Source organism: Protomyctophum parallelum (assembly GCF_964188405.1).
Source record: "Protomyctophum parallelum genome assembly, chromosome: 5".
Classification (NCBI taxonomy): domain Eukaryota; kingdom Metazoa; phylum Chordata; class Actinopteri; order Myctophiformes; family Myctophidae; genus Protomyctophum; species Protomyctophum parallelum.
The window spans coordinates 6,194,596-6,220,492 of record NC_139702.1 but is presented as its reverse complement, the minus strand read 5'-3'; the positions used below and the strand labels follow the sequence as shown (position 1 = coordinate 6,220,492).

At 42.8% G+C, this 25,897-nt stretch overlaps 1 protein-coding gene across 3 annotated transcripts in view; it reads left to right on the top strand.

Annotated features, from left to right (window-relative positions):
- The window catches only part of LOC310859344 (VPS10 domain-containing receptor SorCS1-like), a 245,180-nt gene that overhangs the window by 135,562 nt on the left and 83,721 nt on the right, over positions 1–25,897 (top strand). For all 3 annotated transcript variants that reach the window (XR_014569292.1, XM_083765827.1, XM_083765826.1), the window contains exons 4-5: positions 1,366–1,524; positions 22,339–22,412. Coding sequence is in view for 2 of the 3 variants with exons in the window: in XM_083765827.1 (XP_083621953.1) it covers positions 1,366–1,524; positions 22,339–22,412 (233 nt within the window). In the remaining variant the exon portion in view is untranslated. The remainder of the gene's footprint in view (positions 1–1,365; positions 1,525–22,338; positions 22,413–25,897) is intronic.

Genomic DNA, 25,897 nt, shown 5'->3' with positions numbered 1-25,897 from the left:
TACCGAGCAAATGGATAATAGTCGAGTAGAAAGTAAAAATCACACCCGTGTGAACTGAGTGGTGCAATTCCCCCCCCCCCCCCCACACACCCCTCCCTCTCTCCCTCTCCCTCTCCCTCTCCCTCTCTCTCTCTCTCTCTCTCATTAGCAGGCAGCAGGCTCAGCAATACCCCTCTCTCTGTTTCTGGTGCCCCCTACTGGTATTAATAAGTCACATACTCGTGCTCACTGATGGTACACACACAGGTACACACACAGGTACACGGACATTGCTGGTTGTAGGAGTGGTTGCACCACTCAAAAAGAGAAATGAAACACGTATCCACGTATCCAGGCATTGTGGACTCCTAACACAGCCCTGATAAGAGACGTTTCATGGTTCCCAGGGATTTGAATAATGATAATAATAGTCTTTATTGTCTCCACATCATATATTGTTGTTGTCATGGACACTACAAAACATTAATAATTCTACTCGAGTTGGAAGCATTAAGACCCATTTTAACCTTCAATGGCTTCCTTTCTGAAAAAGAACGTCATTGTAAAAAGATTCACGCGTTTAGATATTCTATATTTACAACGGGATGCGGACGGGAGCTGGTGCCACTACGGACGTAACGTAGCACTACAAAATGACGTCGGACTGAATATTTAAAAAAAATGATTTTTGAGCGATGGAAATAAGCGAATTAGCACTAAAACCCAACGCCCCATTGAGGGCTTATGGTAGGGGAAATAGCCATTATAACACACATTTGCACAGAATAATAAGTGCACCATTTCTGTCTACACTCTGTGTCACAGAGCAGATCTGTGGAAGGTACACAGAAACCTGTCTACCGATCACATCATCTGCAGCCGTTCAACATGCCCGTGCACACATAGGCATCAAAGGTGGCTTCAGCCCCTGCCTTTCTCTCTCTCTAGGTCGTTCTCAGATGAGCCCTCGCTCGTTGTATGTTATGTACTATGTTTTACTATGGTGAAAGAGAAGAAAATGCCCCCCCTTTTCATGCCGAAGAGAGCATTTAGGAGAATTACATTTCCCCAAACTGTCCTGAAGTTGAACGTCACATTTTGTGTTCAATGTGTAGAAATCCATGTCATCTTCAGGTATAGGTAAAGAGTGTGGGGTCACGCCCTGAAAATAGCTGATCTACAAGCTCTCAGCGTGTCGAGTGAACTTGTAGATCCCCTGTTTTTGCCAAAAGTGCCCTTTTTAGGGAATCTAAAATTCTCTGCACGTCCCTGCCGTCCAAGGTAATGGAAACCATGTCCGTTTACTGAAGAGCTGAACACTTATTTTAGTAACACAATCACTTTCTTCACCTTTAACGCCCTCCATTCTTCCTCTGATTCGTTCAGATCATGCTGCTAACTGATCCAGAGATAGAGAGCAGTCTCCTGATCAGCTCCGACGAGGGAGCCACCTACCAGAAGTACCGGCTGAGCTTCTACATCCTGAGCCTGCTGTTCCACCCAGAGCAGGAGGACTGGATCCTGGCCTACAGCCACGACCAGAAGGTGAGAGCTCGGAGCCTGTGTGTGTGCGTGCTCAGGGATGTTTGTGGGGGTGGTGCCGCTGAACAACAGCGAGTCTCGCAAAGAAAGCATGCAGTCCCGAGAGTGCGTTGGATCGATGTGAGAGGCTTTCATGCAAATGCTCTCATTACAATTCATTGTTGAAAAGGCATTTGCGTTTTTGGCATTGTCTTCAATGTGAGCGAGCGCTCCGAGCATTCCTTTGATCGGAGGGAAGGAGCGGCACACAAATTGGTGTGTAACTCTTGTGCCAGCCAGCCTTGTACAACTTTATTTTATTTTTTTAACTTCATTTTATTTTAAAGTTTTTCCTGAGCCTTTATTTGACAGTGTATAGGGGACACACGGAACATGGAGAGCGGAGAGAGAGAGAGAGAGAGAGAGAGAGAGAGAACATGGGAGTGACATGCAGCAAATTGTCTGCTGGCTGGGAATCAAGCCGGGGACTCGCTGTCACTGTCATTAGAACTCATAAATGGAACAATCAAAGGAATTGTTCCTCCCCCCCTTTGTCTGTGAAACTACAGTAGGCTACTCACTCATTGCAGTATAGCTAGTGTACTGTATGTCTGCACTTTAAATGGCACACATATGGATGAGAAGAACAGTTTCAATATGACGGCAAGTTGAAGGATCAAGTTCTCAGGTGGAAATGTACACAGACAGTAGTAGCCATAGTGAACAGAAGAGAGCAGCTCTGACGTCATAGTGAACAGAAGAGAGCAGCTCTGACGTGTGCTATACGGTACGTCCCTCCTTCCAGTCGGAAATAATTGCGGTGGCAATTATGGACAGAGTTTGGGCAAGGTTTCAGTCCTATAAGAGACCCCATTGACTTTAATTATGAAATGAAAGTTAAATATTTCAAAAAGTATAAAGCGTGGAAGGGAAAAAAAAAGTGGAGGTAGTTCTGTGGCCTTCTGGCAGTGATGTGCATAAGACATTTGGCGCTGGTCGCTCCAGCGGTTTGCAAGATTAGCTCCGCACACACAGACAGACACACAGACGGCTTATAGACAGCTACTGTACAGCAGACTCCCGCAGAGCCACGGCATGAAAAGATGATTGAGTGTGTCGTCTATAACCCATTCTGACCTGAGATCAGATTCATACGAGGTTTCCGCCGGACACACACTGGTCTGATTAACCCATTCTGACCTGAGATCAGATTGTAGAAATGTCAGACGTTCTTCGATTCTTTCAAAAATAGCAGACCTACAAGCTCGTATCGCGCCACTCGGTGGCGCGATATGAGCTTGTAGATCTGCTATTTTTCAATAGCTAAAGCATAACATGACGCTGACACCAAAATGGGTGCCCGTTCAGAATGGGATAAAGGCTCTTTTCGTATTTCACGGGTTCTGGATTTGCTTGCATATGCTATGCAGCTCAGTTTCAGATACGTTTCTCAGAACCTAATTTAGGCCCTTCTTAGTAGGTGCTACTAAGCCTCAGTTCTGGGAAATGACCAATCATACATTAAACAATGATGCGTGCGAAGGACACCTCAGTACAAATACTATTGTGTTCTGGTGATCCAGTATGATATCATATCACCATAATCAGTACTGGAAGTAAAAGCTGCCTGAATGATTTGTTTTGTTACCTGGTAAAGTATACATATTGTTCAGAGCCAATATGGCTAGGCCTACTTTATATAGACCTTTTTCTAATTTGAGTACAGGAGTTGCCCATGCCGGTACACAGCGACCCCTTAATTAAACATTCCAGGAATTAATGATATTTTTACCTCAGTGATTTCACTTAATTCAAATATCACTTATTTTTTTGTTTTGTTGTGATAATCCTCCCTACTATAGAGTGTGCTGGCCATATAAGGAGTTCCTCCCTGTCCCCAGTTAACCCCTGGGGGTCAAAAAACCTTAGGTTTCGTATTTTTCATAGGGCTGACCTTCGATCACGTATTTGATGATCGACGCTTCGATTTAAATTTGTTTCGATCGTCGACGCTTCGAAACCCAACGGGGGGGGGGGGGGGGGTGGTGCGGTGCGCGATGCGAGGCGCGCACCTTAAACAATAGCGGAGAGAAAGGCATGCTTGGATTGGTCTCATTTATTTAAAACGATAAGCAACAACTGTTGCAGCCTTCATGAAAGCAGTGACGCACAAATAATTAAACATCCGACCGTAACAAGTCAACTGCCTGACACAGGCATTACCTCTCAAAAAAAAATATATAGCCTATAATCCAGAAAATGTAGGGGTTTAGCTTCTCTTCCGATTGAAACTCAGATGTGAAAACACCCAAAAAAAGCACCAGTCCTGGAGCTCCAGGCGCGCTAATTTGCGCCGTGGTCTACGCCGCTCTCAGACCCTTCCGACGAGGCTCTTTCTTGGGGTAGAAAAGTGCGGGTGGCCGCGGCTCAAATTAGCGCGCCTGGAAGTCCCTCGGAGCCCAAGAGGTCAGGGGCCTTTTCCCCTGTCCCATGCGTGAAATTTCGCCGCAGATTTTTTGCCCCACTTGGGCCATCCCGTATGTGATACGCCAATTTCTTGTCACATAGTTGACACTGTACACCACTTGTTCTTTGTTCTCCTTGCATATTCTAAAATGCAACCACACTTTAGATTTATTTTGTGGCGGCATGACTGCAGGCTGCTGTGTTGACTTCCTTCCTTGTTGTTACCACCACGAGTGAGGGGGAGAGGGGAGGAGGCGTTGCGGTGCTGCAAGGCGCGAGCATGGCTCGCGGACCAAATGGGGCCGTCTCGCAGACCAAAAGCGGCCGCTTTCTTTTTAATGACTATTCGATTCAAAATTAAAAAATCGATTCCCGTGCGTATCGATTGAACATCGATTAATCGATTTTCGGGTCAGCCCTAATTTTTCAATAGCTAAAGTATAACATAATGCTTAGTTAAAACACAAAAATACCAAATGTATTTTCCAGGTTGTAGAGGTACTGTTCATGGGGTTCATGTGGTTAAACTGCATTCAACCTTTACTGTATGACACGGCAGAATGGCTGCTGTGGAAAAGTATCCATTGTGCACAAGACGGCCCAGCACCACTAGCATATATATCTTCTAATCTTCCCACTCAGTATCATCATCATCATCATCATACTATAATTCTAACAATGTCTGAGTGTGTGTCCGTGCCTTTCTTTATCTTCCACGGTATCTGTGCCAAGTTGCCAACCCCACATGCCACCAGGGGCTCAGCGCCAGCATCCCCTGTGGTGGTTTATGCCATAACCACCTGGATTGAAGCCCGGGTCTGCCTTGTGGGAAGGGAATTATCTGGAGAATCCCTAATGGAGATGTTAGGCCTCCGTGTCCACTGCTTTCATTCCACATGCTCTTGTATCTGTACATACTGTATTGCTAATAGTGCTGAGCTCTTACTGCACCACCTCTAATCTACACTAGACGTATTCCTTTGAAGTCTTGACTTAACCATGTAAGCCCTACTTGACGTCAAATTTGGAAATTGGCCAATCTACAAGCTCAGAATGCATCGTGATGCAACATGTGAGCTTGTTGTTATTTATTTAAACACGTTCAGTGTTAATTAATGTATTAATATATTATCCCGTGCCGAGGTCTTTCAGCCATGCCTTAGCTTAAGGTGAAAGAATTACCCCAGGTCCATGAACCAGAAGTTAAAGATCTATTGCATCCCATTTTCAAGTCACCCGAAACATACAGTAGGGGTACAGTACATGTCAGCACCACAGTGCACGGTGGTCCCACTTCAACCAATGAACTAAAATGTTTATAAGAATTGGCATGGCGGCCAAACAGTTCCAAGTGCAAGCACTTAAGGTTATGATATAAGCAGGCTAAGTGAACCTCAATTATTAACGTCACATTCTTGCAGGCAGTGACAGTAACAGTCTGTACTGTAGTAGCCTATCTGTTAATGTTTTTTTTGAGCAGCTGTTGTTGATGATGATTTTTACCAGTGTGAGCCAGCATGAAACTTATACAATTAACTACTCACCTAATGCCACGGAGGTTCCATTCCATGTTTAATGTACTTCCAAAGTGTGTACATTGTTTTAGTTACGGATGCATGGTTTTCATATCGTAAACATATGGATTAAAGATTAAACACAAGCTAAATGTTTTTAATCAACGGGGTTCTTGTTGCCGGCATCATAACAACTGTCATGACAGCTTGACCACAACCGAAATGACTTCCTCTTCCTCTTCAAAATAAGAGCCACTTGTAATGATATAGTCAACACTAGTTGTATTTCTAGAGTAAGACAGAGTTACGACAACTCTGTTCACTTCATGGGGCCAGGCTCTTCTACATAGACTTCTATTGGTTTGTCCCTTTAAAAAGGGACAACTGGAAGTTTACAGAATGCGAGTACATGAACCACCGTGACCAGGTTGTTTTCTGCCCCCTCAATGTCCTAACTCTGTCTTCTAAAACGGGTAGTCCCAATACTTCATTCTGATTGGCTGGTTACCGTCACGTGACCGGTGTAAATTTCACCGATAACCCACTCCTTCAATCACTTTGTATCAAACTGCAGCCTTGTAGCTGAACTGGGGAAGGGGAGCGCTTGATTGCTGTACAAACACATGCCGTGCGGGCGTCTAAGCACCGCCCGGCTCATATGACTGTGAATGTGTGGCTCCAGGCAGCCCCGTAAATACATCAAGCGCAATTCTCCCGTCACATAGGCTACATGCGGAGCAAAACAAGGAAGTGTTGTGGCTCTGGCTCGCTCGCTCTGGTGGCACAAAGCGTAGATACTTTTGTGAATTTAATAGTTTAAATATTGCTATATGTTTGTAACCGTTTTAGAAAAGCAATAAGCCCCAGCTTACCGGGTATTTTACACTGGCTGGGAGGGAGAAGACCCTCCGCTGCGCGTCTGGTCTGCCTACGCTCCTAGGCAGTGTAAAATACCCGGTAACCTGAGACCTCTCGTGGCTTATTGCTTAATTACTCTATGGCTCTGGACAAACGCTGTTCTATGAAGCTGGTCCCTTCAGTGCCACACTGTAAAACCGCTTGTTCTGTAACAGGCAATAGTATCATTCCTATAACTACGATGATTCAAAAGCTGTGTATAGTGTATTGTGTAGACCGTGTTCTAAATGTAACTGCATCAGTGAAAGGTGTTGGTAATGTTGCTGTTTCTGACCCCACAATCTGTGATCATTCTTGCATACTGTGTATATTTTGCTGGTAGAGCATGCCTCTAAAAATAAGGCCTTTAAAAAAATTACACCTAGCCACAGTGGCTGAACTAAAAAATGTGCAAGCCCATAAATCCACTCGACCTGGGCGACACGTTTAACGTCAAATTATGCACTGTAGTACTGCAGCAGCTTGAATGTGTTGTAGGTGCTCTAGAAACATAGTTTAACTACTTAAGCCCTATTTTATACTTCGGAGAAAGAAAAAAACAAGAATGAATCACATAGTGATATAATGTCAGGTGAAAGAAGCGCTGTCTCTGCTGTGTTCTGCCCCCCATTATTAGTATGATCAAGACGTGAGTGTGACGGTGGTGACTGGTGAGTGATCTGCGTTGCGAGTCTGCAGTCTGCGTGGCTGCCAGGGCTATAGTATGGCTGCTTCTAGCCAATACTTCTAGCCAATTTCAGGCTTCATGCAGCCTGAAAAGGGACAAAGAGCCGCTTTGGGTCATTGGACGTACTGGCCCCATGAAGTGAACGGAGTTGTCAGAACTCTGTCTTACTCTAATGGCTCTGATCACGACTAGGTGGCGAACTGTAGTCTACATTTAACCCATTCTGACCGGGCACCCATTTTGGTGTTGGCATCATGTCATGCTTTAGCTATTGAAAAATAGCAGATCTACAAGCTCATATCGCGCCACCGAGTGGCGCGATACGAGCTTGTAGGTCTGCTATTTTTGAAAAATCGAAGAGCGACAGACATTTTTAGAATCTGATCTCAGGTCAGAATGGGTTCATCAGACCAGTGTGTGTCCGGCGGAAACCTCGTATGAATCTGATCTCAGGTCAGAATGGGTTAATGGGTAGATGTTGTGTCAGTATAATTGTCTAATTATATTATTGTCTGGTTATTGTCTTGTATAATGACATGCCGAAAATAAACATGTGGCTGAAGGATTCCTATATTCTCAAGATAGCACATACTGTAAATTGCACTTGACAAACTGTGAAAACATGGAGAAAAGAAGAGTTCCATCAGGAGAATCGAATAACTTTTTTTCCTCTCCTTTCTTTCTCCTTTTTACAGGTTATGATTAGGGCTGTTGATTACACATTTAAGTTGATGATTAATTGTCACGCTAATAATTGTGATTAACGATGTAATTGTGTTTTTGGCACTGAACATTGGAATATAATGAATTAAATGCCCCATAATAAAAAAAAAAATGAAAAGAAATACAAATAAATTACTGACATAAATTAATTTATACTATAAAAAATATTGAAATAGCTGATCTGCAAGCTTGCAATGCGTCAGCTATTTCAGATTGTCGATGTTTTTCAACATTGAGACGTTTATGACGATTATGAAAAAATAATTGTGAATATCTAAAATAATTGCGATTAGACGATTATGTAAAAATTGCAGTTATGATACAATGTTGTCACTTCTTCTTTCCAGTGGTGAAGTTAAAGCTGGGTAGGGGGTGTTATGGCGCTAAATGATCCAATTAACCTGGGCATTACATAGATTTAACACAGACTGTACACATTCCACAGGAATTACCGGTACCACATTTCCAAAGCATTCGAGACGTCATTACAAACACATTATATAAGTTAATTAAATGCTATTTAGAGCTTATTTTTAATTGTGGTGTGATTAGTTAAGAATGGACAGAATAACACTACAATGTACTGTATATCTGCTTACACAGCACACATTGTGCACAGCAGCTCACGCAGGCACACGACCTAAGAGTTCAGCACCATGGACAGCGATCATATCATTTTCGAACCTGCTTCAGTCAATTAGACAGGTATTATGACGGGTCCACCTGAACTGTATACATTTGTTATGATCACTTAATGTGACATACAATGACATAGTGCAGAATTACACGTACAGATTACAATAATTACATGCAGTACAAGACTGCCGAAGTGGACTCTGCCACTGAACAAACGCACTGTTTCATGTTTGTTCGTTGAGGAGTTTGAGAAAATAACTGTACGCGAGATTGAAATGCTGATTTGAATCGACAAAACAGCACTTTTTGCTCCCGGTTTTCATTCCAGAGTGCCAACACATTTGTTTGTGTAGCACAATGCTGAGTATGCAGTGGTGGAAAGTGACTGAAGCGACAGCGATCATATCATTTTCGAACCTGCTTCAATCAATTAGACACGTATTATGACGGGTCCACCTGAACTGTATACATTTGTTATGATCACTTACTGTGCTGTTACAAATACAATGACATGAGTGCAGAATTACACATACAGATTACAATAATTACATGCAGTACAAGACTGCCGAAGTGGACTCTGCCACTGAACAAACACACTGTTGTAAAATAATAATAATGTGCACTATATGATAAACATGATAAACAGAAAAACCTAAAATGACCCTTACACATGTACAGGTTGAAATACCTTATATCTGCAAAATGACCGTTGTGACGTTAGAGAGTTAGAGAGATGTGCTGTATAAAGAAATTAATTATAATTAAATGCATTTGTGACATAATTTATTTTTTTGCGACCGCCCTAACTGGGCCCTCATCAAACCATGTACACTCAAGACACAGCCCCCGCTTGCCACCCTTAGATCTCCATATATGGAGCTGACTGCTGACATTCCATATGTTGATCTGACCTCATCAAACCCTGTACACTCAAGACACGCTCCATATATGGCCAGTACAGAATTCATTCCATATGTTTTATTGACACAAAAACATATTCTGAATTTCTGACCACTTTAATTAGTTTCAGTTTTAGTTAACTGAACTATAGTAAAATTGTATCTTTGAGTGAAAAAAAATGAAGCCGCACTGTACCCCAAATTATTTGTATTCACAGCTCAAAGTCCAAACAGCACAGCTCATGTTCGAAGGCAGCGAGGCAGTGACTGGATATGGTGGCAAAGCACCATATCCAGTCCTTTCTTTAAGAATACAAATCCCCGTGGAGCCGTCTAAGCTCCCCTCCCATTAAATGTGGGATTCGTTCCAATAACTTCACGGCAACTGCTGTAACACACACTGTAGTAAAGCCCAACTTATACGTCATCGCCAGACAGTGCTGCGGGCCGAAACTATATCCGATCTATAAGCTCACAATGTGTCTGGGATGCAATGCATTGTGAGCTCATAGATCGGCTATACAGTGTTTTCGGTCGGTGACTCCGGCCGTATGAAAGAGCATAAATTAAGGCATAAGGGATGAGACGATTTAACAAAAAGAGCCAATGCCATTTTTATCCCCACATGCAAAGCCTAGACTAACCTAATAGTCCCTCCGCATGAGTCAGTGGTTTAACCCATTCTGACCTGAGATCAGATTCTAAAAATGTCTATTACATCCTGACAGTTTCATTATTAACCCATTCTGACCTGAGATCAGATTCTAAAAGTGTCTTCGATTTAAAAAAAATAGCAGACCTACAAGCTCGTATTGCGCCACTCGGTGGCGCGATATGAGCTTGTAGATCTGCTATTTTTCAATAGCTAAAGCACGACATGATGCTAACACCAAAATGGGTTCCCGTACAGAATGGTTTAATAAGCCAATATAGATCACTCTATAAGTCAAAGGTGTAATACATCAAACCTGTAAATCGCCAGAGTTACAGTGATGGAGATGGACCGCTAAATGTTTTTCAAATAAATAATCATCTAGACATCTAATACAGGAGACAGTGTCTGGGTGAAGGTAATTATCTGTGAACTAGTACAGCAGAGATGGTAATGTGGAGTGGATATATATTCCAGTGTTGCTTCAGAGGTGCAATTTATAGCCATCTTAAGGAATGACCATTTGCATTAATAAAATGCCTTCCTTGCGGGCCAAGACCATTTGAGCCTAATGTTTCAGCTCTGATGAATAATGAAGGCATTTCTCCTCTCCGCTGAGGAGACCTGTCTTGTGTGTGCGCGCGTGTGCGTGTGCGTGTGTGTGTGTGCGTGCATGCGTGTGCACATGCGTGCATGTGCACACGCCCCTCAAGGGGATCTGAGTTGGCTATACTCCTGCTGGACCTGCATACACATCACACCTGCACTGTGCAGGGACTGTACAATCCCTCACGTGCACACACATGCACATTATATACAGCACGTGCATGTTCACTTCACACAAACCTTCACACCGTTACACTTAGGCCTACTTTGTATACTGTACAGGTATTGGACTGTAGCAGTTCATCATCTTTTTGTTGTTTTGATGTTTGTTCGTTGAGGAGTTTGAGAAAATAACTGTACGCGAGATTTAAATGCTGATTTTAATCGAACAAAACAGCACTTTTTGCTCCCGGTTTTCATTCCCGAGTGCCAACACATTTGTTTGTGTAGCACAATGCTGAGTATGCAGTGGTGGAAAGTGACTAAATATTGGAAATAATACAGTACCTTTACTTAAGTATTGCGCTTAATTAAGTACAAGTTGTATGTGCCACGCCTATACATTCTTGAGAAAATGGTCTAAACAGCCGAGACTGATTTTTTGCAAAACACATTTTTGAGAGGTGCAAACACTCCTACAGACAGCTTTGTGTGTCCTTGGGTCTGTCCCTGGCTGGCTGGTCTGTCCGAGCACGAAAATAACATTTGGTTGGTTTTCACCACCAAGTGTCACTGTTGCGCAGCCTAACATGCACTAACAATATGTAACATGTTCTAAAAAGTCCTCTGAAAGAATATATGTTCAAAGATTTGTGCCGCATTTTCACGATTTTTCAAAAATAGCAGACCTACAAGCTCGTAGCGTGCCACTCGGTGGCGCGCTATGAGCTTGTAGATCTGCTATTTTTAAATAGTTAAAACACCAAAAGGGGTTCCCGTACAGAATGGGTTAGTAATAATAATAATCCCCGGGGACACCCACACGGAGTTGCACCACTGACTTGATTTTTTTTTCATATTACTCCTACAGAGACTATAGACATTATGGTCCCTATTTATGTCTTAAAACTTTTTTTCCTTTTTTTTCTTTTTTACTATTTTGAAAGACATTTTTAAATAGTTCAAATAGCCGATCTACAAGCTGTAGATCGGCTATTTGAAGTATTTCAAAATCCTTACGGTTATAATTTGTACACTCTCAGAGTTACGGGGGTCCTTGAAATGTAAAAAAAAACAATAATTGAGACTGTACATTACTGTACATTAAATGGAACAGAGCCTTAATTAGTATCATCTGTAACACCAGTGAAGGAAGTGTATAGTGGTAGTTAATGTAAACGAAGTCCACACCCACAACACCAGAGGGAGTGCAACAAACCATGTACAACCCAGATTCGGCACAAACAAGGGACTAAATTATTTTCGCTCCTATGCCACCAAAATGTGGAACGCCCTACCAACAGTCATTAAGACATGTGAATCCCTTGACTCCTTCAAAACCGCTCTCAAAGGGCACCTGCAATTTGAAACTGGCCTCTGTAAAATCTGAATCCCCCACCCCCCCCCACCCCCATTTCCCCTAACTGTATAATGTATCTTTTCCCTTTTTTGCTTCCTATATGATGAATTCCTGTTCTGTTCTTTAGCTACATAGAAATGTCTATTTGTATGTCTCTAAATGTTTGTATGTCTCTAAATGTTTTGATGAATTGAACAATGTGGACCCTGTTGTAAACAAGAGTAATGCTTAATTGGGTCGTCCACTCACAGTTAACAGTCTTTGTATTGAGTTTGTGCTTAAAATGTACTGTAAATTCTACAAACTGTTAATAAATATTTCAATCAATCAATCAAAAAGTTATTTAGTGCATAGAGCCTATAGAAGCTCACAGTGTGCGGGTGTTCTCTTTTGTTGTACATTTTTACTTTCTTTTTATGTTACACTCAGCTTAGTTTGAAATTGTATATTCATTTTTATATAATCAGGAATAGATTTTCTTTTAAGGTGACACAATGTGAACTTGTAATCTTTCGTCACACGACAAAGTATATATAGGGCTTAAGTAGTTAAAACACCAAAAAACCCAATAACATTGTCAGAGTCGGTGGGATATTTTCAGGTTCTGTTTCCAGGCTTTTTGCACTCTCTAATGCAGCTCTGTTAGCATTCAGCTCACGCTCCAGGCAGCCGCCTGTCAATTACACTGAGCTGGTATGCAGTACATGGTTGGGCTAAATGAGAACAAGCGAAGACCTGTCTGAGTCACCGATCCAGCCTCAAATGACCAGGCTCCTACTATAGTGCTCAAAGAAGCTCAATGATACGTTTGACAGTGTTTGTAATTGTATATTTCACTCTTGTGGTAAAGAGCAGGGTACAACACCATCATTTTGTACACGGCGTGCACACACAATTATCACAAAGCTGCAACTAACACTTGTTTTCTTAGCGTGTATTCTATTGAGTACTTTTTTGATTAATAAATCATCGAGAAGCACGTTATGTCAACACCATTATAGTCGATTATTATTAGTACTAATGGTGTTGATGTACTGTCCAATTGTCCTTTCCGCTCACACAGGTTTCTGCTGTATTTCTGACCCTATTATCTTCCCGCTCTCACGATGGTTTCATCCTGTACCCGGCCTGTTTATTTTTGACTGCCAGACTCCCGCCCGCGGCACATTTTAAGTCCCGTCTGCTCCTTCAATATTTCCACAGGGACCCAAACAACAGAGAGACAGACAGAACAGCACCAGGACCCAGTGGGCTGGGCTCACGGTTCCTCAGCAGTTTATTAATAAATAAAGATGCATATCGTTGCTGTCGATAGAGATAGGGCAGAGTTTCCACATTATATTACATGTACGGTATATATTTTTTCCATAGATGCCCTACTTGATGATACTACAGCGTCACACAAAATAATCAAAAGTAGTAGATTCACATTGAGAAATGTGTCCAACCTATGCCTCTTTCCTTCCCTTTTGTACTCGCCAACGTTGACCTTCTTTTCAACCATGTGTTGTTGACTCCATGGTCCATACTTTACCTACAACCAGGTTATTGCGGGACATATTTTGAGTTCACCTCATCGAGATGAACCATTTACTGAAAGTGTACCTGCTGTGCTGTGAGAGTACCCTGTACAAAGGGTCCATGATGGAGGATAATTTGGCTCAAATTACTCTCTCCTTTAATAGTCTACTTTTATGCAGTGTCATGCATAATTCTTGGTGATCCCCCCCCCCCCGCCGTCGTCTGATGGGATACAAGGGTAAAAGCAGTTTGTTACATTATAAGGTCAGAAAGTCTGCCATTTCGGTGTGTTGTCCATACAGACCGCAACCACCACTTCAGCGCCTGGATGGTGACAGGGGTCAGGGGTCAGGGGTCAGGGGCTCTTTCCAACACCAGGAGGGGATTTCCCGCGGATTCCGTCGTTCTTCCGGGTTCTTGTAAACGCCCCCAGGTTAGGTTTAGGTATAGTTTACTGAGGTTAGGTTTAGGTATAGTTTACTGAGGTTAGGTTTAGGTATAGTTTACTGAGGTTAGGTTTAGGTATAGTTTACTGAGGTTAGGTTTAGGTATAGTTTACTGAGGTTAGGTTTAGGTATAGTTTATTGAGGTTAGGTTTAGGTATAGTTTACTGAGGTTAGGTTTAGGTATAGTTTACTGAGGTTAGGTTTAGGTGTAGTTTACTGAGGTTAGGTTTAGGTATAGTTTACTGAGGTTAAGGTCAGGGTTAGGTTTAGGTATAGTTTACTGAGGTTAAGGTCAGGGTTAGGTTTAGGTATAGTTTACTGAGGTTAAGGTCAGGGTTAGGTTTAGGTATAGTTTACTGAGGTTAGGTTTAGGTATAGTTTTACTGAGGTTAAGGTTAGGGTTAGGTTTAGGTCTAGTTTTACTGAGGTTAAGGTCAGGGTTAGGTTTAGGTATAGTTTTACTGAGGTTAAGGTCAGGGTTAGGTTTAGGTATAGTTTTACTGAGGTTAAGGTTAGGGTTAGGTTTAGGTATAGTTTTACTGAGGTTAAGGTTAAGGTTAGGTTTAGGTCTAGTTTTACTGAGGTTAAGGTTAGGGTTAGGTTTAGGTCTAGTTTTACTGAGGTTAAGGTTAAGGTTAGGTTTAGGTCTAGTTTTACTGAGGTTAAGGTTAGGGTTAGGTTTAGGTATAGTTTTACTGAGGTTAAGGTTAGGGTTAGGTTTAGGTATAGTTTTACTGAGGTTAAGGTTAGGGTTAGGTTTAGGTATAGTTTTACTGAGGTTAAGGTTAGGGTTAGGTTTAGGTATAGTTTTACTGAGGTTAAGGTTAGGGTTAGGTTTAGGTCTAGTTTTACTGAGGTTAAGGTCAGGGTTAGGTTTAGCTATAGTTTTACTGAGGTTAAGGTTAGGGTTAGGTTTAGGTGTAGGCTGTCAATCACAGCGACTGGCCAGTCACAGCGCACCCTCTACGTCACTCTGTACTCAACCCCGAGGAAGGAACCATGCTCGCCTTTCCAACACCAACTCCTCGTCCTCCTGCCATTCAGCTACAGGTGTTTCTCCTATAGTCCCACTGCACAAACTTCTCCACCAGGGTTCTGTCTGTACTCCTCCTTGTCACCCTCGTCAACGCACACCCCACAATATACAGTATAGCTGTCGCCAAAAGAACTTCTGGGGGTGACAGGCACCCGAATAGTGTAGCAGAAGTCTGAGGCGTATCAGGTGAACAGAAAAGGAAACAGGACTGTTCCCTGTGCAGCTCCAGTATTACTCACCACCACATGGGATGTATATACACAACTCTCATGTCGTACTTAATGCGTGGCCTTCTGGTGAGGTACTTTAATTCACCATCAGGATGTCAACCTGCATTTATCTGAGCTTGTTGTTGTCTCCCAGCAACCAGTCACTCACACTCCACCACCTGATTGCAGCAATTTTATGTTGAGAGACATTTTGAGCATTTAACCCTTTCTGACCTGAGATCAGATTCATACGAGGTTTCCACTGGACACACACTGGTCTGATTAACCCATTCTGACCTGAGATCAGATTCTAGAAATGTCAGTCGCTCTTCGATTTTTCAAAAATAGCAGACCTACAAGCTCGTATCGCGCCACTCGGTGGCGCGATATGAGCTTGTAGATCTGCTATTTTTAAATAGCTAAAGCATAACGTAATGCTAACACCAAAATGGGTGCCCGCCCAGAATGGGTTAAACATATGGACCCCATGCTAGGAAGGGCCTGCTATTGAGAGTGTCTTACCAGAAGTAGGTAAGGAAGTTACATTGATGCTTTGCAGATCTGTTTATATATATTTTTGTGTTCTGATTAGTCTCGTGAGCCAGACTCTTGCCTCACACAATTTCCAAATGCTTTTATCACAAAGTCCGGAGCACGGAATCACTGAATATAAATTACAAATTAGTTGAAGCATAACTTTCTGCTTAGCACAAAAAATGTGAATTAAAAATATGTTTTAAAGATATTTTAAAATATATGATCCTGCACGGAAATGATGGATGACTTCCTTTCTCTGCTTTTGGGAGGTGTAGTTCCAGTCAGACTCAGTATAGTACAATATACAGTACTAATTTAGGGATGCACCGATCCGATACTCGTATCGGAGATCGGCGCCGATCCAGGCTAAAATTCTAGATCGGGTATCGGATCGGTGGCCGATCCATTATCCGATCCGATCCGATAATTATGTGTAATTACAGTATGAAAACAACTCTACCTCCTCTGTGACACAGCAGTGTAGTATTGACAGTATAACATGCAGGCTAGCCTGCGCACACATTAACCTGGTCTAATTGTTGCACAGTTATTTAATAAATAATTCAGTGCATTTATATCTGTGTTTGTTACATTTTGTTTTACAAAGTTGGGAAAGTAATGTTTAAGTCAAGCCTTGATGTTTCCTTACACAAAATAATGATTCCAGACTCCACACAGTGAGGCATACAGCTTAATAGGTTATTACGTTTCTTTGTGGGGGGTATCGGATCGGTACTCTGTATCGGCAGATACTGGACCCCCATGTATCGAAATCGGTATCGAATGCCAAAAAGCCGGATCGGTGCATCCCTAAGTACTATACTGTAGCATTCGGAGATTGTGGAATAGTTGTCTCGCTTTGAAGTCCCACCTGTTTGTTACTACGCTTTTCTCCACTTTTTCTGGGAAAAGCCTGGGAAGAGGTTACATGATCTGAACCTTAGTGTCCATGTGTCAAAAAATGCAAACAATTTGCAAAAAAATAGGCAAACAATCATTCACCGAAAATAGCCAATGCGCAAGATCAAAACACGTCTGCACGTTTTTGTGTAGAGGGAAACAAGGACTGTGCCGAGTTCAGTCTCCTGGGGGACCCCGGTCAACAAAGCATAGGGTTAATTAGGTGGTTATATGTGAGAGTTCAACCTTCCCTCCTCCATCACGGGGCTTCTTGTTACTCGCCTGACTAAGTGTTTACTCAGTGTTGGAGGATAATTAGTCAGCTGTGATTACCTGCCTTATCCTCCATCGCACACTTTTCGCCCATCTGCTTAGCCCATTCTGAACGGGCACCCATTTTGGTGTCGGCATCATGTTATGCTTTAGCTATTGAAAAATAGCAGATCTACAAGCTCGTATCGCGCCACCGAGTGGCGCGATACGAGCTTGTAGGTCTGCTATTTTTGAAAAATCAAAGAGCGACTGACATTTCTATAATCTGATCTCAGGTCAGAATGGGTTCATCAGACCAGTGTGTGTCCATGTGGAAACCTCGTATGAATCTGATCTCAGGTCAGAATGTGTTAACGCTGTTCAACATGGAAGTCCCTCTGCCTCCTGCAGGTGCTTATCTCCTCATGGAAGCGTATAATTATGTCCAATATTCAACACTAGCAGGGAATAGTTTGCATCTGCTCGTTGTTGGATACACTTGGGATACTGTAATTACAAGCGTGCACGCACACACGCAAGCAAGTGCATGCGCACGCGTACACACGCACAGTCACACGCACACACACACACACACACACACACACACTAGGGCTGCACGATGGACAAAAATTCATATCACGATATATATGGCAGATATCTCGATATCGATACGATACGATATAATATATATCACGATATATAGGGCAGATATCTCGATATCGATACGATACGATATATCGTGCAGCAACATATTTTCTTAATGGGCGTGGCTAGCGATTCAGGGCTGGATCCAGGCTACAACAGGACAGAGGGACAAACGGAGTGATGGTTTATTTTCCGAGGGGCACAGGCTAAAACAGAGGGCTGGCTTTAGAAGTGGACGATATATCGATATGTCGACGATATATCTATATTGCGATACCGTTGCCTTTTTGCGATACTGATATTGTGCATGTTCATACCTCGATACCGATACGATAACGATATATTGTGCAGCCTTAGCGTACACACGCACAGTCACACACACACACACACACACACACACACACACACACACACACGGTAACGTTCCTTTTGTATAGCTTATGTCACAAAGGGTTTATCATGGTTGATTGATCAGAGTCGATGGAAGATTTTGGAATTTGGGATTGATTGTTTATCTGACACAGAACTATACTTGTCCCTTGGCTGGGCAACATTAATTGGCAATTGGAAATGGAATGGAATCATAAATAGCTTCTTTCTGTTTGCAGGTAAAGTAATGTCAACATCAAACAGTATTTATATGCTGGCTTTGCACATTTTGTATTTATCCCATTCTGACCGGGCACCCATTTTGGTGTTGGCATCATGTCGTGCTTTAGCTATTGAAAAATAGCAGATCTACAAGCTCATATCGCGCCACCGAGTGGCGCGATATGAGCTTGTAGGTCTGCTATTTTTTTTTTAAATCGAAGAACGACTGACATTTTTAGAATCTGATCTCAGGTCAGAATGGGTTCATCAGACCAGTGTGTGTCCGGCGGAAACCTCGTATGAATCTGATCTCAGGTCAGAATGGGTTATTTACGCTGTGCTGAAGGGTGAAGTCAGACTTCACCCTTCAGCACAGAGTAAATAAATACAACATTTGCAAATAATTAAATGTAAACAGAATATTGAGTTATTCGCTAATAAATGACTGTTTACACACATCACGCATGGCTGCTTGTGCTCTAAGTGGAAATAGTCCTAATTGAAATGCCGAAATAAGTTTTATGGCTCATTACATTTTTAGCTGTAATTTATAGTAAACTGATTTATCATTAATGTCCTGGTACAGCATTGTTTTGACAGAGGAAACGTATAATTAGTCTTTCTGACAAGTTTGTTGATTTAATGATGGAACACAGACATCAGTCAACAAAATATGAATATGAAACAACAAACTTGTAACGTTCCTGTTCTATCCTGGATTTGAACCCATGGGTCTCCTCTGTGCCGGCATTGTTACCACTGAGCTAATAATGCCTGCTCGCTCACTGGGAACAATGGGAACAATACCATTTTGACCAGGCTGTGTCCATCCTAGACACCGCATCTAAATGTCTCAATAGAAGAGCAGGGAGACCACTCCAATTGTATAAGTTTATATTGTATTAATATACTCATACTCATACTGGACAAAATTGCATTTTATTCACTGAAAATGCAGTTACATAATACAGTATAGTACAGTACAATATGTGGCTCACATATAGGACTAATTCTGAATGAATGATGAATTTTGGCTGATGACATGGATAACTGGTGGTGAAATCTCAGCAGACTAGTAATTTGCTGACTGGTGAACAATGGTTGCATTCAGACCACCCGCTGCGGTCAGCCTCTCCCTCAACCCGCTGTCTAACCACAGGCTTGTTAGAGGGTGCACAATCTAATCGCTGTCGGGAAACCTTGCATGTCAACATACAACATACAGGATACGAGGTTTCTGCCCGACATTGACGATTTCTCCTGTGGAATAATACCTACACCTAAAAACACCTTCCTTTAGCAGCTTCATATTTTAAACCCCGGCGGTGTTCAGCCTTGAGTGTGTGTGTGTGAGTGTGTGTGTGTGTGTGTGTGTGTGTGTGTGTGTGTGTGTGTGTGTGTGTGTGTGTGTGTGTGTGTGTGTGTGTGTGTGAACCATAGACTGTAAAAAATATGGACAAAGCGTTCGCCGGGTCTAACATGGACGTAAAATGAAGCCTGTTATTCCTGCACTGTAAGTCGCCATCTTTCTAGATCCGTTTGGTACCAGCTGGCCATTGGCTGGCTCCGTTTTGGACCAGCTGGCCATTGGCTGCCCAGACAACGAGGCGGGACTTCCCCCCTTCTTCTCCGTTGGTTTTTATTTTGACTCGAGTGGGAGGGGAATCCCGATCATAGACTGTAACGGTAGCCACGCCCCTCAGAACATACGCGATGGTGTTTTTTCTTTATGGTAATTTTTTTAATTAATGGGACCATAATTTTCCAAAAATTATATTATGACATTATAAATGAGACTTTAAACTAGTGACTGGAAGAAGAAAGTATTCATGACCATGTTTATTAAGGTAATACAGTCTAGGTGAAGTTGGGCCCAAATACATGGGCCTCTATGGAGCTATGGGGCTTTTTGGGTCCAGTCCAGCGCCACAACAGGCCATTATATGAACTACCGATTTCAAATGAGGCTTCACGAAATATCTGGCTGACTGCCCCCCTGGTGTGAACATGCATGGTTTAAGTATCTGCAGCATGATTCACAATCTGCAGGCAGGTTAAATGTCGGCTTGTGTGGGAAGAGGAATAATGCAGTTTGTTTCCCTCTCCTAAAACTTTTGATAAAATAATCAAATTTGGTGGTGTCTACTCAAAACAGTGTGCTTGTGTGTGTGCATGTGTGCCAGGGGGTCAGTCAGACAGATATTTCGTGAAGCCACTAAGGTAATCGGGACTTCCTGAAAGTTCATATAATGGAGCTGTTGTTGTTTCGGATCATTTTATTCGTCACACTCACACTCCTAGGTCCTGATTCTTCAAAAACGAAATGCGCCAGAGTGTAACGGTGGCGGAAACAGATATCGTATTTATCCGTCCGATCAAGCTACGTTGAGATGACGTGCTATTCATAGAGTGGTGTGTACCACAGGTGCGCAGGTGTATCGCAGGTGTATGTCATACTGAATGCAGCGGGTGCAAAGTGATCGGAAAAGCACCCGACAACCTCATCTGCATTGATCCACGCCCAATTTCATACCATAAAAGGCTTCAAGCATGACTCAGCAGACAGCAGTTTGTCTGAGATCACAGCCGCGGTCACTGCTATCGAAGCTTGCAACGGTGCGTGCTCCGCTGAAGCAATAGGCCTATAATTATAATTTATTTAATTAAGTTCGGAACCAAGGCGGGTGCTCTCTCACACCTATGCAGAGGTAAAACATATCTGATATTTAAAATATCAGATATGTCAATGCAAAAGTCGTCTTTTCAGAGAGAGCGAGAGAGAGAGAGAGAGAGAGAGAGAGACGAGAGAGGGAGGGGGGCTGCATGGGCCCTCGACACTGTTGCGCGATAAAGAACAGTAGCCCATAGCCCCATACATTCATAAGTAAATATATTAGGCTATAGGCCTACCTCGTAGGCCTGGGATCCTCTTGTCTGAAGAAATTATAATCCAGTGAGTTTATCCAGTGAGTTAAACTATTCTGTGTGTGGCATCCATGGACCATGTGATCAATATCAATATACATTATTATAAATTCTGTCTGTCTGTCCGTCATGTTCACGAGTGGAGGTGAGCTGGTTTAAAACTGATATGACTGGCCGACTTTCAAACACGCTGCATTCATTAGGCTATAAATGTGGTCTTCTATTTTTTATATAGGGCTAATTAGCCCTATTCATTTTCCAATGTGAATCGGATCGGCAGCACGCTGCTGTCTGCCCCCCCCCCCCCCCCCCCCCCCCCCCACACACACACACACACACACACACACACACACACACACACCGAAACAACGTTAGATTCGTACAGTGCAAAATGCAGATAAGTGTAGGCCTATGTTCTTATTATAATTGTGAGTTTGTTTTTTAACATGCAGTCCGCGAGAGCCGATCTACAAGCTCACAACGCGTTGCACTGCGAGTAGCCTAGAGAAGGCTGTCCAGTGAGCAGCGCAATCGCGTATGGCATGCTATAGAAATATCCTAATAAATAAAAAAAAAGGTGTCGGGGCTTGCAGGGGCAGTTTCCTTATGGGACTCTATAGGCTAACTTGCCTCTAGAATGCATGCATTTAGGCATAGCCTACAAGTGCACTCGGCTTTTATATATAGATATATATATATATATATATATATATCGTTTTTTTATGTGCTGATCGACCAATATGTTGGGGGCACATGCCTACATATTTTATCTGAGATTTGGGGACTATTTATTGATTCAGCATGAAGACTAAAGCCTTCTGAATAAATCTATACATGCAAGTGTATATGCTTCCGCAAATTTCTCCGCCACCTAAAGAGGTGGCGGAGGATTTAGCGGAGTTTCCGACGAACCAAAGACAGCGTCAAGTTCACGGCCATTTCCATGAATTCCAAATTAATGTGGGAAATCCACGTAAATGCCTTTCCGCCAGCGTCACGGCAATATATCAGCGGAAACACGTTGAAGAATCAGGCCCCTAGTGTGTATAATCGGTGCGTGCATGTGTGTTTCTTTCATAAACCTGGTGCGGCTGAAAAGTGGAGACATTATAATTGAGTTAACATGATGTTACTGACTTGACTTGTGTATTTTTTATTTTGTTTTGTTTCCTGCAGCTTTATAGCTCAGTGGAGTTCGGCAGGAGATGGCAGCTGGTGCACGAGAGAGTGGCCCCAAATCGCTTCTATTGGTGAGCATATGATTTTCACTAGCCGCGATGAACAAAGCTGTCAAATAATAATTGTAGTTGCGTAAAAAGTACTGCCTCTGTATTTGCCTCTGAGATGTTTTAATACTAGAAATACATACAGTGTATACTGTATAGGTATAGCGCTAAAGTGCTTTTCTTAGTACACAAAGTCGTTTTACAACAAAACAACTTTAAATAGTTAGAAGTAGTTAAAAGGCTAAACATTTTGCAAAGAAAAAAAAAACATTACGTTTAGACTAAAAGGCAGAAAGGGATTTGAATTAGGCTGGGAAAGCGAGTGTGAGTGAGGCTTTGAACAGGGCAAGGCTGGTGGCTTTGATGTGAGGTGGGAGTGAGTTCCAAAGGGAGCGTTGCAACGGAGAAAGCCCGTCAGCCAAGGCGCGTTTTTTGTAATGGGGATGTCCAAGAGGTTTGCATCACCAGACCTGAGGCAGTGATCTACCTACTGGGGGAAGGCTTATACTGTGTGTATAGGCTCAATATGTCAGTTTGTCACATTCAGTAGATCCTGTGATCTAATGTGGTCAGATGTAATTTCTTGGGGTTTATTAGGACTATAGTAAATAATAAAAAAATAAATCGCCATAATATTTGGTAAAAAAATACATACTTAGCCCCATGCTCGAATGCCCCCGCCCCCCTGTCAAAAACGTCTAAAATACCCAAAACAAAAGAAAGCAGCAAATGAAAGAAATGAACACTCACCTTTTAGTTTCTCTAATAACAACCTAAAACATGAACCTTGGTTGAAAGAAACTAAAGTTGTCCTTTAAGACCCATTTTAACCCTCAATGGCTTCCTTTCTGAAAAATAACGTCATTGTAAAAAGATTCACGTGTTTAGATATTCTATTTACAACGAGATGCGGACGGGAGCTGGTGCCACTTGGACCCGGACGTAACGTAGCACTACAAAATGACGTCGGACTTAAATACTGAATAGAGATACTATGTATACCGATTTGCGTGATTTTTGGACGAAGTCTGTGGGAGTAGGCTAATATATTTAAAAAAATGTTTAGTAAAAATTGGCCTCATAGTGGTGCTATAACAGTCAGATCTGAAAAGAATTGGGGGCAGAGGTTCTGCTCTGTCACCTGGACGGACGGAGGGGGGCAAAACGTTGTTTGGGCCATGCCTTCGGCCTGGTGGAGACAATGCAGATTCACAGATACAGGATCTCCATATACTATACGGGCATACAAGGGACACAAACATTCACAGATACAGGGATCTCCATATACTATACGGGCATACAAGGGACGCAAACAGACAAGCTAGATACAGAGATTCGTTGATTTATAGATATTCCTGGAAAAGCGCTGATCTGACCAACTTCCCACTTGGATGGAACTCCCTCTGGCACTCAGCACTACACTTGCCAAGTTGCTGAAGTTGATCGGTTGGAGGGTTTCAGACAGAGATTGCATGCATTTACAGTTATGTGTGTGTGCTGGTGTGCTGGTAAGACATACGCCTTCCAAACTGATACAGTATGTGCATTTGGCCGCGGACCCCATTTTTAAGAGTTGCCAGGGACCCCCATAATATGTATTATAAACACAAGTGTTGTCTGGTGTGCTGAGTGGACGGACAAAGGGACAGACGGATGGATAGATAGATACTATCTGGATAATGATAGGACAGGATAATGAAATATCAATAACGTATTGTTATTAATGTCCTGTTTTATAGGAATATTATGAATTACCTTACCACATTTACCAGGTACACCGCCACTGCCAGTCAGAATAACTTAATAATGGGTTTTAGTCTGACAGAGTCTGTCGGACGGACACCAAATATCCCTTTGGGCCTTGAGCTGAGAAAGTTTGGGAACCCCTGACAAAATGAGTTTATCATGTCAGGGAAGGATTGCATTAAATTGCATCATGGAAACACAGAGAATGGCCAAAATAGTCAATAGCGGCTGTATATGGTTGGCTTTTTTTTTTTATCCCACGATTTTGTAACCCATTTTTCACCCCTGTGTCAATCATCTAATGTGATCCTGGGCTCTACACACCCTCCACCAACCTAGTCCCCATATATGGGGGACAAGGGGAGAGCAACGGACTTAAACTCATGCTTCCTTCATGCCTGAGTGTCCAAGTTGCTCCTTTACACCTGACAGGGGGGAGTTTCCCTGGTTGGACGTAGCGCGTGGAAGGAACACGTTATTCCAACCAGTGTGTAATCTTAATACTGTACTTTTGCTTTCCTTTTAAGTTGGTAAAGAAACAGTACACAGGCCCAGGCCGTAGCGTAACGGTCTGGGCACCGGACTGGTAATCCAGTCGCAGTGTGCCGCGGGTTCGACTCCCGGACCCGACACGGCCTTTACTGCATGTCATCCCCCCATCTCTCTCCCGTTTCCTGTCAGCTTACTGTCTGTCCCTTCAAAAATCAATAAAAAGGCGTAAGCCGCAAAAAATATCTTAAAAAAAAAAAAAAAGAAACAGTACACAACCTGAGAAGCTTTGTAGATTTTCTTGAGGCAAAGTAATAATGTCCATTGTTCCGCCTGCGCGCACCCCTGAATACCCAAAACGACCTCTTCACATTGTGTTATGCGAGACAAAAAAAACAACATTTTAAATCGATACAAAAAGCAAATAAATAAAACATATCTGAACTCGACCCATTCTTTTACTTGTGGTCTTTGCAACCAGACCATCACAACATGGGAGAATACTTTCCTCCGAATGACTGGCCTCTGTAGTAATGTGCAACAAAAAGCTTTTGTTCGAAGGGCTGTAGGGAAACTGTCAAAAGTGTTAACAAGCCGGGTAGCCAGGAGTGAAGAGAGCCCAGAGGGCTGCTTACTGCTGCAATGGCTGGCAGAGTTTCTATTTTAGGATCCATACTGTGTTGCGAAGTGTAGTGGTAACCCCGGTAATGAGGCTAAGCAAGAAACTCTCCAGCATGATGTGTACTTCGTTGCGTGGTCGTGTTGTGCGCCGAGTTGGCGAGTGACACCGCCAAGTAGGCCTATACACAAAGTTCACAGGAATACATTTGTCATCTTTATACTCCATCCATCTTCAACCTTATCTGTAGTCGGCTCCACCAGAAAGCTCCAGACTTCCCTCTCAACATTAGTGAATTCCTCCTGGGGGATCCCGAGACGTTCCAAGGCCAGTGAGTCGATGTGTTTCCTCCAACTGCGCCTTGGTCTGCCCTGGTGGGACGTGCCTCAGGAGGCATCTAGGGAGACGGTAGACAGAGAGCTTTGCCTTCTGGCTCAACTATCTTTTCGTCACAACAGTGCGGTACAGCGACTGCAGACCCCGAGATACTTGAACTCCCTCACCCGGGGTAATGCCTCATTCCCTACCCGGACTGCACAATCCACCGGTTTCCTGCTGAGAACCATGGCCTCAGATTTGGAGACGCTGATCCTCATCCCAGCCGCCGTACACTAGGCTGCGAACCGGTCCAGTGAGAGCTGAAGGTCTTTGACCG